Source organism: Eretmochelys imbricata, chromosome 2 (genome assembly GCF_965152235.1).
Source record: "Eretmochelys imbricata isolate rEreImb1 chromosome 2, rEreImb1.hap1, whole genome shotgun sequence".
NCBI lineage: Eukaryota > Metazoa > Chordata > Testudines > Cheloniidae > Eretmochelys > Eretmochelys imbricata.
In genome coordinates, this window is record NC_135573.1 from 42,865,823 (window position 1) to 42,881,917 (window position 16,095).

At 40.1% G+C, this 16,095-nt stretch overlaps 1 protein-coding gene across 4 annotated transcripts in view; it reads right to left on the reverse strand.

The window, feature by feature from the left end:
* Positions 1-16,095, reverse strand: part of INTS8 (integrator complex subunit 8) — an 80,131-nt gene that overhangs the window by 20,738 nt on the left and 43,298 nt on the right. For 2 of the 4 annotated variants that reach the window (XM_077809988.1, XM_077809991.1), the window contains exons 13-21: positions 13,473-13,606; positions 12,190-12,300; positions 9,425-9,626; positions 7,896-8,017; positions 5,784-5,968; positions 3,328-3,361; positions 2,182-2,238; positions 2,031-2,092; positions 1,757-1,875 (exon numbers count right to left, since the gene is read on the reverse strand). In XM_077809988.1, the coding sequence (XP_077666114.1) occupies positions 1,757-1,875; positions 2,031-2,092; positions 2,182-2,238; positions 3,328-3,361; positions 5,784-5,968; positions 7,896-8,017; positions 9,425-9,626; positions 12,190-12,300; positions 13,473-13,606 (1,026 nt within the window). The remainder of the gene's footprint in view (positions 1-1,756; positions 1,876-2,030; positions 2,093-2,181; positions 2,239-3,327; positions 3,362-5,783; positions 5,969-7,895; positions 8,018-9,424; positions 9,627-12,189; positions 12,301-13,472; positions 13,607-16,095) is intronic. The other 2 variants (XM_077809989.1, XM_077809990.1) reach the window with 2 other exon arrangements.

A 16,095-nucleotide genomic window follows, 5' to 3' on the forward strand; every position in this document is an offset into this window, starting at 1 on the left:
CCACTGCAGTCCCAAACGCTCCCATCCACTGCTCTCTCAGCTTAGAGCACTGGCTCCACCTCAACTCGACGCTTATCTGAATGGTTCTGTGCTGGCACGCAACTATTTTATGGCTCTAACTGGTACTACTAGTATCAATACCACCCCCTTCTTAGTAGAACCAAGAGCAATTTCCTCACCTTTGGAGGAAGAATGCAGGTTACATGCTGCTATTTCGAAGTGGGGAGCCAAGGAAGCAGTGCAGAGGCAGTTTCCTCTGCACACAAGCCCCTCCTGGTACACTCAGATTTGCTTGAATCTCTTAACATCCACAGATTCATGGAACTGACAGGTGCCTTGTCATTCTGAGAGACTGTTCTTTCAAAACAATTTGAATGAAACACTGCAAGTGGAAACTCAGAAATTTTCTAGGACCCATGTGGGCTTTTCCCCACAAAAGGATGGTTTCTGACTCACAAACTATACAGGGAACATTGCATTCACCTTCAAAATGCAACAGTCATTTATAACCCAACAGTTTAGGGGAAGAAACACTTGTATCCAAACGAATCAAACAAGAAATGTATAGCTTCTCCTTTAACTTGCACTATAGACATATGAATTGCTTTATAGCCCAAATCTTCTGTCCAGTGAGGAGCTAGGATAAGAACTGAGCAGACAAGGGGAGAAAGGTGGGAAGGTAAGGTACCTTCACTCCAAGCCTGTAGACCCGCTACACAGAAGCTACTTCAGACCAATGGCTGAAATAGGAGCTCATGCCTCTAAAGCAGTCTCCACTTACACTAAGGAAACACTAAGGAACTGTAAAGTAGCAGATCCTCCCATATTTTGGCCTACCCAATCCCAACACCCCCCCATGAAAATGACCACCATACTGCCTAGGAGAGGGCACCTACCCAATCCCAATAACACCCCATGAAAATGACCACCATACTGCCTAGGAGTGGGCACTCCTTGCACAGTCCCCACATCTCTGAATCCTGCATTCCACTCTCATGCAGCAGAATGGCACAATTTCACTGTCTGGGGAACCTCTGTACCTATGAAGGGAGTGGGGAGGGAGCAGGATTTATCATGTCTTGCTTATCTTGACCCTTACAATGAATTTGAAGAACAGTATCTAAGCTGCTTAACTGGTTTTCCCTTACTATTTGATTTGCTGACATGGACAGGGCTGAGCTGGGTTATTAGAATCGTATTTTTAAAAACATTCCAATTTAGTCAGGGAGTTACCAATCCTAAGCCCTACTTCAGCAAGGGCCTCATAATAACTACATTTCACTATTTTTTTTGGATCACTGAATACAAATATTCACATGATTCTACAGATTGGTATATAAATTAGAGTATTAGTTTCTTAACTTTTTCCTTTAGCATTGAAGATTTGAAGTCACAATTACTTAAAAAGTTTTTAAAATAAATTAAAAAGAACCCAAAGCCCCATCCTGCAGGGTGATTCACATGACCACATGGAATCTCACTGACTAACACTGCATGCACTTCAAGATCTTCCCTTGCCGATCCACTTACATATTTGAGTCCAAAGACACTGCCATTTTTAAAAGCTCTGTGCTGTTTAAGCTTTTATTGATAAACGATTAGTATGTAAGATATAACATAGCTTTTGATCTCATACAAAAGATGTATCAGTGTAAGTAACTCTGAAGACCGAGCACAGTGCATGCAAGGGCCCGCACGCACACACACACACACACACACCCCCCTCCCACCCCTAACAGATGTCGGTTTCACTTACCAAAATAAATATCTGCCTGGATAATTAACCAGAAGTGGTTGTTTGAGTTTATAGTCAGGGCATAACTGACCAGCTCTTTTACGGTAACAGCTACAGCTTCAAAATCCACTGACTGAAGGCTAAAGAAAGAGGCAGTTTTGTAATGTCAATCACTATATTGAAACAAACAAGCTGATTTCAGATCTAGTTTAAGAATGAAGTCATTTTGCTAAAAAAAATTAAACACCCCCTATAAGATTTACCAAACAGTACTTTATATTAGTAGTTATCTTACTTGGGAATAGTTGATGGCCAAATAGAAATATGCTCTGCTGCAATATCATTCACAATGTCTTCCTAAGAGGAGAAAGACATTAAAATAGGAGTTACAGAAGCAAATATGCAATTCAAAAAGGGAAGGATGATAATGATGGCACTGTACTGACCCGAACATTATGAAGCTTAACAAACAGGGATAATATTGTAGTCAAAACCAGTGGTTCCTATGATGGAAGGAAAACAAAACAAAACAAAAAGATTACACAGTCGCCCATTTTCTCTCTTCTCAACATCAGGGATAGCCAACACATATCAGTGTTATTTCTTCCAGGGCAGGTGTATCCCTCAATGGGTTTAAGACAATTTTACAAGGACTTTTGCAACAAAGAAAACTGACTCATAATAGTTGTATAAAGACTTATTTACCCATGGAGATTAATCTAGGATAAGGAATAGTGTGAATTTAAATCAGATTAACTATTCCTGATTAGCTCCATGCGTGGTTGCTCTTATTCCACAATAAGAGTGCCTTATTCTCAATTAGCTTAATCCATTTCCAAAATGAATTAAACTAATTCAGAAGAAGAACATTCAGCACATGGAGCAAATCAGGAATAGCTCCCTGTGTAGACAAGCCCTAAAAGACAGTCTCTTAATAAACTACTCAGGAAGATGTTAAATAAGTGGTACTTATTTTAGGCCACTGTGCATATTTATTCCCCTCCTGGCTGTCTTCTGGCTCTAAAGTGCAATGTGTACTATAATACTCTACAAATAAAAAAAAAAAAAATACATTACTTTCTGACTTGTGCATGTGTTTCTTGTGATTGAAATAGCAGTTGTTGGTCTTCCCTTTGGAAGTATTTAGATTGGGGGAGAGGTGTATAAAATACAGTCCACACTGGACTTTAAGGTAATAGGGAACGGGTCAGTTTGAACAGAAAAGACAGACAATTTAATCTGAATTCCTAATTGTAGACAAAGTCAGTGATGTCATCTTTAAGTGAACGTTGGTTTTATGGTTATTGTCTATTTATTAAAGTTTATCTACTTCATTCTATGATCATTAGCTTAATAAGACTCTGCTATCAGAAGCTAGTGGAATTTTAAGCAACCTATTCAGCAAACCATTGTTTGTATGGTTAGTTAGATAAATTCCCAATTATATAATCTGACACACAAAAATAATATTTACATAACACAACACTCAACCTTTTCTGAAGTAATAGGTAACATGGTCCATGAAATATTATGCCAAAGGAAAGTGTCAATAACAAAACAATAGATGTTAAATTCTGCAACATAAAACTTACCCGTAACTTTTTGATAAAAGAGAGTAATTCATTCCTAAATAAGAGATACATGTTACATGTGTAAGGTATCAAACACAATTGAAAGTGCATGGAAACATTTGTCTATCAGAAATAATACAGTAGTACTATTGAAATATTCTTAATTCCAGTTTTGCATATATACAGGGAGCATTAAGGAGGAATGCTCATCATTGTTCTTTTTATTTATTCCATTACTTACGTTGGACTGTTCCATTTTAAGTGTTACATCAAGAACAATATTTTTAAAATTGATTTGTCCTTTGTTTTTATTTTAGCATAGTCCATTGCTTAATACATAGGGAGCATGAGGGAGCCTTAGGGACTGTTTACTTTAGAGATGAAATAGTGCACAGCAAGCTGGGGTGTAAATCTACAGCACATACTGTACCACACACTAACTTCCTATGTGGACCCCACTGCTGTGCATTAAAGCTCCCTAGTGCACACTGATCAAGTTGGCAAGAGCAAATAGGACAAATGCAGGACAGCGGGACAGGGCTAAAAAAAAGGGACTGTCCCGGACAAAACTGGACATATGGTCATGGAATTTCCCATAAATAATTGCTAAAGCACATCTTTTAGGAAAACATCCAATCTTGATTTAAAAATTGTGAGTGAAGAATCCACAACTCTTGATAAATTGTTTTAAAGGTTAATCACTCTAATTGGTATAAAATTAGATCTTATTTCCAGTCTGAATTTGTCAGTTTCAGCTTCCAGCCATTAAATCATGTTATACCTTTGTCAGCTAGATTGAAGAATCCACTATTAAATATCTGTTGCCCATGGAGGTATTTCAGACTGTAATCAAGTCACCCATTAACCATCCCTCTGTTAAGCTAAATAAATTGAGTGCCTTTAGTCTATCATTATAATCACTCTAATGGCTCCTCTGAACTCTCTCCAATTTTTCAACTTTTCATACAGGGCGCTTGTGCCTAATGTGACGGTCTCCTAATTACTTTAAGAAGCTGCAGTGGGGATTGTTAACTGGCATGGACTGAATGGCGTTTGAACACTGGGGACTTTGGCATGTCCCGGTATCAAGCTGAAGCTCAAGGGGGGAAAATAATGTATAAACAAAGCTTAAAATGAGTATCACTACAAACTAATTAAATTAAATTAATTAAGCTAAAGAATTTTGCTCAAGAAATTATTTCTTTAGGGGGATCTAAAGAGACAGGCAAGAAGTAAGAAGAGCTCACGTGTGCGACAACTGCTGACCAAGGGGAATAAGAAGGAACTGAGGGAGGGTCAGGGTAGCTTTGACTGTTATACCATCGACTAGCAGCACGAGTGTGCAGAAAGCACATGCGCTGCCCTGATGAACACTGCTATGCGAAAAGGTTTGCCAGCGCCAGTGTACTGGTGTGCAGACACCTGAAGTGGAATGGACATATACAATCACATGAAGAGAACTTTTAATGCACGGCAGTAGGGGCCACAGTCAGTTATTGTGCGAACTACTCAACTTTTTCATAATCCTACAGGCTGGGATCAAAGCAGTGAGCCAAAGACTAATATGCAAAGGTACACCTTAGCTCTTTTTACCTGTATATGCAGTTGCTAATACTGCTGGACATAGAAATTCTCACCATCACACATTTCAAGCAAGAGATGGATCCTTTACCAACAAATTCTAAATAATTCTCATATCAAGACAAGGTTATCACCTTTTATTGTTTGAACTGGAGGAGTCGTAACAGGTTCAATATCTCAGTGTACACCTAGGCCTTGGCTCCCTTTTGCTTCAGAAAATATGTAAATCACAAGAACATAAAAAGCAAGCCTGTGTACCCTCTCCTCCAGCCAATCACATAGTACTGAAAGACAAAGCAGCCTGGTTTTAGATACATATTAACCAGATCAGCACAAGGATGACTAAAGTATGGCCCATAAAGTTTTACTCTTAAACAAAGCCCTGTGAACGATTTAGTTCTGAGCGCTGGCCTGTGAAGACCAGAGATCTAGCGTGGAACACATCACTAATCTGGGCAGAGGCCTGGAGACATTGGCTACAGACAAGCTACAAATGGCTCTCAGTTGGACGCAGTGTGGGTGCCTCTGGGTTAATCAAATAAAATTAGAAGAGTCTTAGATATTAAAGGTGACATCACTGGCCCACTGAAGTCAATAGGAATTTTTTTCATTGACTTCAGTGGACTCAGGATTTCACCTTAAATATTCAAAGGCCTTGTCCACTTTTGGGAATAGCCTTGTTCAACAATCAGTGTCACTATATCAATGCCAACCCCTAAGGGTAGGCAAGGGCAGGTGGGATTTGCACTGAATGCTCTTTGGTAAAAACACCCAGCCTGTTGTAGCTATGCCAGTTGCTGGCCACTGATTGCTGAAACAGGGCAATTCCTGAATGAAGACAAGGCCAAATTTAGAATTCAAAGATTGATTTTATTAAATAATTCTTGGACACATACCTGTACATAATGCCTAATGTAGACTCTCTATGTTTTATTAGACTCACTCTGCCATCATTCCCTCGCTTGTGCTGGTTGGATACACTGCAGATCTGCACAACAACTTCCCAAAGGTCTTTAGCTGTCCGTCTACTTTCTTTGGGGCCTGGAAGTTCTTTGCATGTAGCAGCCAAAAGTTGCCCCAACTAAGCAAAACAAAACAGCAAAAATACAATGGCTAGAGCTTTTTTGCATATTTACAAGGGATAAAAGGGATTATTGGTCTTGTCAAGGTTCTTCCCCCACTCTGAACTCTACGGTACAGATGTGGGGACCCGCATGAAAACCTCCTAAGCTTACTTTTACCAGCTTAGGTTAAAACTTCCCCAAGGTACAAATTAATTTTATCCTTTGTCCTTGGAATATCCACTGCCACCACCAAACTAACTGGGTTTACTGGGAAACGTAGTTTGGACACGTCTTTCCCCCCAAAATCCTCCCAACCCTTGCACCCCACTTCCTGGGAAAGGTTCGGTAAAAATCCTCACCAATTTGCATAGGTGACCACAGACCCAAACCCTTGGATCTGAGAACAATGAAAAAGCATTCCGTTTTCTTACAAGAAGACTTTTAATAGAAATAGAAGTAAATAGAAGTAAAGAAATCACCTCTGTAAAATCAGGATGGTAGATACCTTACAGGGTAATTAGATTCAAAACATAGAGAATCCCTCTAGGCAAAACCTTAAGTTACAAAAAAGACACACAGACAGGAATAGTCATTCTATTCAGCACAGTTCTTTTCTCAGCCATTTAAAGAAATCATAATCTAACACATACCTAGCTAGATTACTTACTAAAAGTTCTAAGACTCCATTCCTGGTCTATCCCCGGCAAAAGCAGCATACCGACCCTTTGTTTCTCTCCCTCCTCCCAGCTTTTGAAAGTATCTTGTCTCCTCATTGGTCATTTTGGTCAGGTGCCAGCGAGGTTACCTTTAGCTTCTTAACCCTTTACAGGTGAGAGGATTTTCCTCTCGCCAGGAGGGATTTTAAAGGGGTTTACCCTTCCCTTTATATTTATGACAGGTCTAAATAGGCTATTTCATACCACAGTGGCAGGGATGACTACTCTGTGATACAGGCCATCTAACCAGGAGCTTGAGGAGCTTGCAAATTAATGCAACTAATTTTCCTAAAAGGGAGCAAACTGCAGATATATTTATTTTTAATATAAAGATGCAGCCTAGGGAAACCACAACAGGTCCAAGAAAACAGTGCTCCATTCTTGATCCAATCAGAATTCAAGTAACACTGCAAAACGAAGGGCTGCATTTATATATCCATTCTAGCAAGCAAAATATGAATATAAAAAGGTTAAAAATATCAACTGTAACTGCAAAGCAGATTGAGTGGATCAGAAGATTTTTCACCACGTAAAACAATGTTTGTGTGTATTTTGCTTTAACATAATAATCTGATAAGTAATCATAATATTGCCACAAAAAAACAAATATTTTTGAAAAGTAGAACTCCAAAATGATAGGTGTCTGAATGCCACAGTAATATTTAACATACAGTCAGTAATGAGTTGGAAACTGCAAACCACTGAAGTTTATTAGGAAAATGTATGAACACAATACACTTAAGGCCCAATCTTTAATCCCTTTCACACCTAAATCTCCTACTGAAATAATTCACGTCCCAAATATAATTGAGGCAGGGAACCCATTCACAGCACTGTTTCAATATTTGGTATAGGTAGGTTACTCATTACTGTTTATGTCCCTCCTGTGCAAGATACTGATGAAACAAGACTGCTGCCAGGTCAGCGGACAAAGGTGGTGTAAGCCACATCTCCTGTCTCAGTTACTCTTGTAGTACAGACGGAATCCAGAGACAAAAAATCAACCTTATTTCTGGATATTACTGAATTTCAACCAACAGTGCTTAGTTTTGCTACACAGTATTTGGTTCTTTGGAAGACCTATTCCCACTCATTACTGCAGTTAGAATTAAACTTGACAGAAACAATGAAGAATGACACATGCCTTCAGAAGTACTGGAGCCTTGAAAAGAAAAAGAAAAGAGGCATAGTATGGCATCTTGCCCTTTTCAGTCTGAACATCCATTACCTTCACATAAGGATTAGTCTGAACCAGAAGTAAAGGAACTTGCATAGTTAAGTATTCATTCTCCCGCCAGTTTAACATGAAGGCAACACATTCCTCTGCTACAACTTGTCGAAGAGGAATATCTAGAAGAGATTTTTAAAAAATGTTGAGCTCATCAGCTAATATTAGATCATCAGTTTTTTCCCCCCCTGAAACACTAGCATTTATGAACATGTCAAACAGCTGGGAAGATCTGGAAATAATTGAAATTAAGACCAGGAGTTGTGTGGTTAGACCTACACTGTACCAAACATATATATCCCCACAATCAAAGCATTTCAGCTTCTTATATTTTATAGTAGCAAACATGGTAGATGGATACAGAGGGGGCCTAATTTTTAGAGGAGATGGGCATCAGCAGCTTCCATTAACTTATCTCGTAGCTTTAGGTGTTCCATGCTTATGAAAAGCAGGCCATAGCATTTAGAAGATTGTAAACAGAAGTTGCAGTATCCAGCTTCCAAAACAGTATTTGTTAAAATACCAATGAACAATCATCAGAGAGAGAGAGAGAGAGAGAGACACACACACAGAATGACTCTCCAGCCTGGTCATTAGGGCACTCTCTTGGAACTTGGCTCTCCCTCATCCAAATCCATGATCCAGTGTTTAATTTTTTACATGAAACAGAACATCTTCAAACAGGAGGGACTGAGAGATCCACCCCAGAATACCCCCTATAGCAGTGGTTATAGAACTCAGCTGGGAGGGGAGAGACCTGGATTTAAACTCCTGCTTCAGAGTAGAGATTCAAATGTGGGTTTCCCACATTGCAACTGTGTCCTAATCACTGGGCTACTGGGTATAAAGAGGACCACCATCTCCTCCATACATAAAGCCATCACTTGCTTTTATTAAAAAAAAAAAAAAAAAAGTAAAAGATTAAAAAAAGTCTGGAAACAAACTTGTTCAATCCAAAACAAAAGGTGGTGGTTGTTTTTTTGACTTGCCAAAAATTCCAAATGATTTCAGCGAGATGAGGTGGGTGAGGTAATATCTTTTATTGGACCAACTTCTGTTGGTGAGAGACAAGCTTTTGAGCTTACACAGGTCACCTGATAAAGAGCTGTGTAAGCTTAAAAGCTTGCCTCTCTCACCAGCTACTACCTCACCCACCTTGTGTCTCTAATATCCTGGGACCAAAATGGCTACAACAAACAGCATGCAAAAAATACTTTTCAGTTTGGGTCAAACCAATTTTTTCCCCCTTAAGTTGCCAGACAACAAAAACCAGTGATTTGTCTAGCTCTATTTAAAGGAAATTGGCAAAGTGCAGTCCATGGAAAGCTAGCTCACTTCAAGATGCTAACACTCACTAAGACAACTAAAAATATATTTATTTAATACCTTACTACTTTTCATTATTGTTCCTGGTTATAACCTAAGCACTGAAGCTCACAGAACCCTGAATGTTCTCGTTTTTGCAAATCTGTTACCACCGTTGCATTTTACTGTATCTTTCCTAAGAGATCGGTCAGCTACATTCTTACCAGGTACCCTCATTTCCAAATATCCTCTGACTCTGCTGATCAAATCAGAAGGAGGACGTTCTCCAGAAACCCCTGCTCCTGCTTCGTGAGTGTAAATATCTAAGAGCAGCATCTCATTCAGCATGACCTGGCGCAGCTTTGGAGAAAACTCCGTCACAAGCTCCAGGCAAGCAGCAAAAAGCTGCTTTGCATGGACAAAATCCTGTAATAAAGCACAGCATGTGTGAAAGTGACACCACTACTTTGGTTGAATTATAAGAAGAAGAAAAGTGTTGGAACATTGTTTTAACCTATTCTGGATTACTTCAAGTCTTGGCACCTATGTAATGGGAGTTGTGGGTTCTTGCTACCTTTCAGGATCAAGCCCAAATCTTTGAATAAAAGTAAGTAAATTTCAGATTGAGCCAAATATATCACTGTAAATGTTATCAATTCTTGAAAGATGCAGGGGTTCTATAATCCCAAATTCTTCAAGCAAAATAAAAAGGTTCAGAAGAAAAACATACTATAAAAGGAAAAGTCAGAAGACTCAAGACACATTCTGGAGTTTTCTAGTTATAAAATGGTTATAGTTTCATCCTATAGTTCATTAACCAGGAACTGTGAGGCAAAGAAACAGGGTTTCACATGCTGAATATTCATTCAAAAGAATCAGCAAAAGTGTTAGCTAGTCGCAAGAAGTCTTTTCCAAATTTAGATAAATTACAGTGTTAATCATTAATGTGTCCTAAGCAAAAACTCCACCTTAATGAATTTAGCCCGACAACACTTCAGCGAGTTCAGTATTATGCCCATTTTATTGTTGGGGAACTAAGGCACAGAGATGTTAAGTGACAAGCCCAGACTATAGAACAGGGGTGGGCAAACTTTTTGGCCACATCTGGGTATGGCAATTGCATGGCAGGCCATGAATGCTCACGAAATCAACAATTCAGAGATATTCAAATAAACATTATTTAATAAAGATACATTTTAGTGGAAATAAACAAAATCTTACTATTATAAATATATCATAGCGTATTACAATAATTAAAACAAACTTACCTCCTTTCCTCGCCCTCTTTGATTATTGTGAATAATGCAGCTGGCACTCCCTGGCCAACTACTCTTTGTTTTATCCTCAACAATGGAAAATTGACACTACTAAAACAGCAGAATCACCCTAAGGCAACAAGTAGCAGGCATATGGGCGTGCATGTTCCAGGCTGATGGCATGTGAGGCGCATTTGGGTTGTGCAGCCGCAGTAACATGTGTGCCCTCATGCAGGTCCCACCTGAACACATGGGAGCACCGGGTGGGCAGAGTGCAGCAAGCTGCTGACCCTGCTCCCCGGCTGGAGCACTGGGCAAGCCACTGACCCCGCCGGGTGAGCAGAGTGGGGCAAGCTGCCGATCCCACTCCCCAGGGGCTGGATTAAGAGGTCTGAGGGGCCGGACACAGCCCACAGGCTGTAGTTTGCCCACCCTGCTATAGGAAGTTTGTTGCAGAGTTGTAAATAGATTAAATGGCAAAAAACAACCAACCAACCTTTATTAACAAAGAATCAGGGTTGCCCAGTGATAGTTACGTCCTTCCAGAATACTGAATTTAGAAAAACCTCAAGATTCTGAAAACCAGGAAATAGCAGATCCTGGCGCACACATGTTGGCAGGGACCCCCAGGTCCCAGCTCACATGGGGGAGGAGGGGTAGACAGAAGGGTCAGACCTCTGAGATAAACAATTCCCCTTCCCATCTACTCTCCCACTCCAATCACCCTCACCCTCCCACTCCACGTTTGCTTCTATAGGTTTAAGAAACTAGTTTCTGCACCTTCTGTATATTCTGTTGTTCTCAGATTACATTTCCTCAAAATAACATCTCCCCCCACTTTGACAGAGGCAGACTGGAGTAACTGTGTGCTATTTTTAGTTCAGATTTCTGCCCTGGTTTGGATCTGAATTCAGAGCCTCGCATGGTGCTCAGACTTGATGACTGCCGCATACCCTCGGAGCAACCCAGACATGATGATGTATAAGTAGTTTTCGAAATAGCTTCTCTCTGCACACTTGCTCAGTGTAATGCCTTAGGCATGTGAACATCAGCATGTGTAACTGGAGAAGCAAACTTCTTCAAACATTTTAATCTGATTTCCCCTGAAGGGTTGATATGTAACATGCACTCCGTCGGGGCAACCCTAGGGCATTCAGTGATCTGAGTCCTGCTCTAATCTCTATCGGTGAGCAAAAAACATTGCCAAGATGTGTCAACTTTAAGAAAAACTGCTTTTCCCCTAGGGGCTGTATCTTGGGAACAAACTCCTTGGTCAAGAGGCCCCAAATCTGGATCAGTAACAACAGCCAGTGCCCCCATGAGACACCACATTTTTAGGCAATTTGTGTACTCATATGGATTTTAGAGCACTTAGAACAGTCAAGCTTTAAACACAAAGCTGGTCTTAACCTTAACAGCCATGATATAATCCTAGATCTCTTGACTCCCAGGTCCTGTACTTCAAACCCTACTCTATGCTTTCACTTGTATGTTACAAAAGAATACACCTCATTTAGTTTATGTTCTTAGTACACCAAGAATACATCTACTTTTATCAGTATGTCCTAGGCTATTCCTACTGCACAGCAGTTTTTTCATAAGCAACTAAAAAATGGCAGAATATATGTATAGTAGTCAAGTCTTATTGAAAAACAGGATATTTTTATGGAAGAATGATCTGTATTATTAAACATCAAGACCATGAACTCTTTATTTATATATAGTTTGCTCACCTTAATTGCACTGCAGTGTAACCCTTTTGCCATCAGGATGTAGACCAAATCTCTAGTCAAGTTGTCTTTAATTCCTAGGATAACACTGCCATAAACATTTGGTACTTCCCACTAAGAGATAAATATATAAAATATTTGAATGGGAACATATTTTTTGAACTATTAAACCACTGTAAAAACATTAGTGACCAAATTTGTGAAACACAAAGAAAAGAGCAGTTTCTCACATGTCATTTCTAACTCTTCAAAATATAAGTTTAAATTTCTTATTAACTGGATGTGTATACTACAGTTAAAAACTCTTCAAACGTAAGTTTACACAGGGTTCATATGCAAATAAAAACACACTAGCTGCTCCACAAGACAAAGTACATAAATCCCTTGGTATCCTAGTTTGTTGATGTTTTGAATATTTAAATAGTCAAAAACAAAAAGTCTTTACTCAACTTAAAATGGAAGACAGCTTTTTTGCCAATTACTAGCAAATTACAGTAATTTAAGTCAAAAGAGCAGAATGGTAGCATTTTTTTAGGTATGGATTTTAAAATAAAAATAAATAGAGACTTAAGAGAACCAGAGACTGTATTCCAGACAGTTTCATATTTAAAAGCAATTTTTAACTAACTCAAGGAAGCAACATGAAAAGCAAATCAGAGTAAGATGTGCAATACTTTACACATCTATAACTTTTTTTTTTTTTTTTAAACACACAAAAAATATAGAATTCTTAGCTATATCATCATCATTTCCATTATACAGACAGGGAACGAAACAGAAGTTAGCAAGTTACCTAAGGTGTCACAGAAAGTCAGAAAAGGAGGGAAAAAAAAAAAATCAGAATCCAGGAGTCATGACAGTCAATCTCTTCTCCAATTACTGCATCACATTCTCAAAGTGAAAGGAGTTTACTGTATGCAACTACAGTAGAACCTCAGAGTTACAAACACCTCAGTAATGGAGGTTGTTCATAACTCTGACCAAACGTTATGTTTGTTCTTTCAAAAAAGTCTACAACTGAATATTGACTTTATACAACTTTGAAACTTTACTATGGAGAAGAAAAATGCTGCGTTCCCCCCGCCCCCCCCCCCCTTTTTTTTTAGTAGTTTATGTTTAACACAGTACTGTACTGGCTTTCCCCACCCCCATCTCTGCTGCTGCCTGATTGTATACTTCCGGTCCCAAACGGAGGTGTGTGGTTGACTGGTCAGTTCTTAACTCAGGTGTTCGTAACTTTGAGTTTCTACTGCACATACTCAGCTATTCTATGAGAAATACTTTACCTTGCTAGAAATTGTCCAGAATTGGCGTTCTGACGTCATGCCATGCAACTCAATTAAAATCTGGCGAATCCTCCAGGGATCCACTGATAATATAAGCTGATGTTCCAGCTGGCCAATATTGACACTTGCTGATGCTAGAAGAGAAGATTGCTAGGTTTGTAGATTTTTTTTTTTTTTTTTTATTATTTATAAGATACACCCATCACATAGTACATTGGTGAACAAAGAAGATTTAAAAAAACATAGTACACTAGAGGGTCACACACTTGGTTGCTTTTGTAGACCAAGTATACTGCACACACCAGGAGCTTCTTGCACTCCTCCATTCCCCCCAACAAGCTCCCTGAATGTCAACCTTCCACCTCTCTGTATTTCTGGCATTTCCTGCAACCCAGCCTACCCATGCCAAGGACTCTGTTTCGCATTCACCCTTCCCTCCATACCATGGGCTGTTCGTGCCTCTCTGCATACCTCCAAGCCCACTGCCGCCACCTCCCCCTCCCCCCGACTTCTGTTTGAGAGATAAGTCATCATATGTGTCAGCATTTTTAAATGGTATTGGAAATATGGGAAGAGCCCAGAATGGGTATTGTCATGCTGGAAGACGTTAATGGATGCCCTCAACTAGTTCTTGATCAACAGACAACTACAGAGGTGGCTGAAACTGCTGGATCTGAAAACCGGATGCCAGGGCACTGTCCACCCTTTTCCCCCTCTCTGCTTTCTAATTTGCACCCCACTCCCTCCAAAAAATGAATAGGGTGCTGCCCAGAACATTGCCAAAAACTTTGGCATTGATTGGATGCAGCATTCAAAAGTTAGTGTGTGACTAAGAAATACCATCAAGCTGAGTGCAAGACCTTGCTTTGCTCAGCCAAAAATCCACTGACCAATGGCAACATAATTCAGGTCTACTGAACTAACTATAAGTAAGGCTCCGATTTTGTCATAGAGGTCATGGAATCCACAACTTCCAAAGACCTCAGTGACTTCAGCACGCAGCTTGGAGCTGCATTGTCTCGCTGCCTCCCGGGGGAGCCAGGAGCTGCGGGGTACTTGTGGTGGGAGGATGCCTACAGACTCCAGCTGCTGCGGTCGTCAGGGGACCCCGCCGTTACTGGCTGGGCCCCCTGCAGCTCTCGGTCACTGCGGTTGGCAGGGGATCCCGCAGCTCCGAGCTGCAGGTAGAGGGGGACACCAGAGCTCCCAGCCGGCCCCATACTGCCCAGCGACTTCCCATTTTGTCATGGATATTTTTAGCAATAAAGTCAGGGACAGGTCATGGTTGATAAAGTGGAAGCCCATGACCTGTCCTTGACTTTTTACTAGAAATATCCATGGCAAAAATCTTAGCCTTAAATATAAGCATACCCTTTAAAAATAACTAACTGTGAAGTAAAGTAACCCCTGCTGCAGAAAAAGGAACTAGTTCAGCAAGTAAGTTCCATATACAGAAGTCAGATTCAGCTCAAAACAGTTTTCACAAACTTGTGGTCCTCCTGGGCTCTGAACTCTACAATTAACAATTCTAGAGCAGAATGTTGGGAATCATTAAGAAAGGGATAGATAATAAGCCAGAAAATATCATATTGCCTCTATATAAATCCATGGTACGCTCACGTCTTGAATACTGCATGGAGATGTGGTCAGCGCATCTCAAAAAATATATTAGAATTGGAAAAGTTTCAGAAAAGGGCAACATCTGATATATGAGAAGAGATTAATAAGACTGGACTTTTCATTTTGGAAAAGAGATGACTAAGGGCAGATATGATTGAGGTCTATAAAATCATGACTGGTGTGGAGAAAGTAAATAAGGAAGTGTTATTTACTCCTCATCACACAAGAACTAGGGATCACCAAATGAAATTATTAGGCAAGTTTAAAACAAACAAAAGGAAGTATTTTTCCACACAATACACAGTTAACCAGTGGAACTCCTTGCCAGAGGATGTTGTGAAAGTCAAGACTATAACAGAATTCAAAAAAGATCTAGATAAGTTCATGGAGGATAGGTCCATCAATGGCTATTAGCCAGGACAGATACTGATGGCGTCCGTAGCCTGTTTGCCAGAAGCTGGGAATGGGTGACAGGGGATAGATCACTTGATCATTTACCTTTTCTGTTGATTCCCTCTGTAGCACCTGGAATTGGCCCCTGTCGGAAGACAGGATACTGGGCTAGATGGACCCTGGTCTGACCCAGTAAGGTCGTTCTTATGTCAGAGAAGAAATTGCCTGCACAGTTACTGTGTAGTACTTCACTGGACATTTGCATTGTTAATCTGTTTTCAGGAGAAGAGTGACTACAGCAATCTTGACTGCCATATATAAAAAAGTGACACCAAAAAGGTTAACTTTACAGACTGATGTGCAGATGGAAGGGGTTGTGCTCTTTCTTGGCTTATAGCGGAGGTCAGCCAAAGAAGAACAAAGCAAGGACCAAACTAGGTAATGCAGCTATCTGGGAGAAGATAACCTACTTCCACCTCACTGGAGGAATTCGCCCATGGCAGTTCTCCAGTTTCCCAGCAGTGGCCATACAAAGCAATCACTCCAGTGTAAAAACTGGATCAACTCCCTTTTCATAGCAGTAGGTGGAAGGGTTTGAAGAATTAATTGC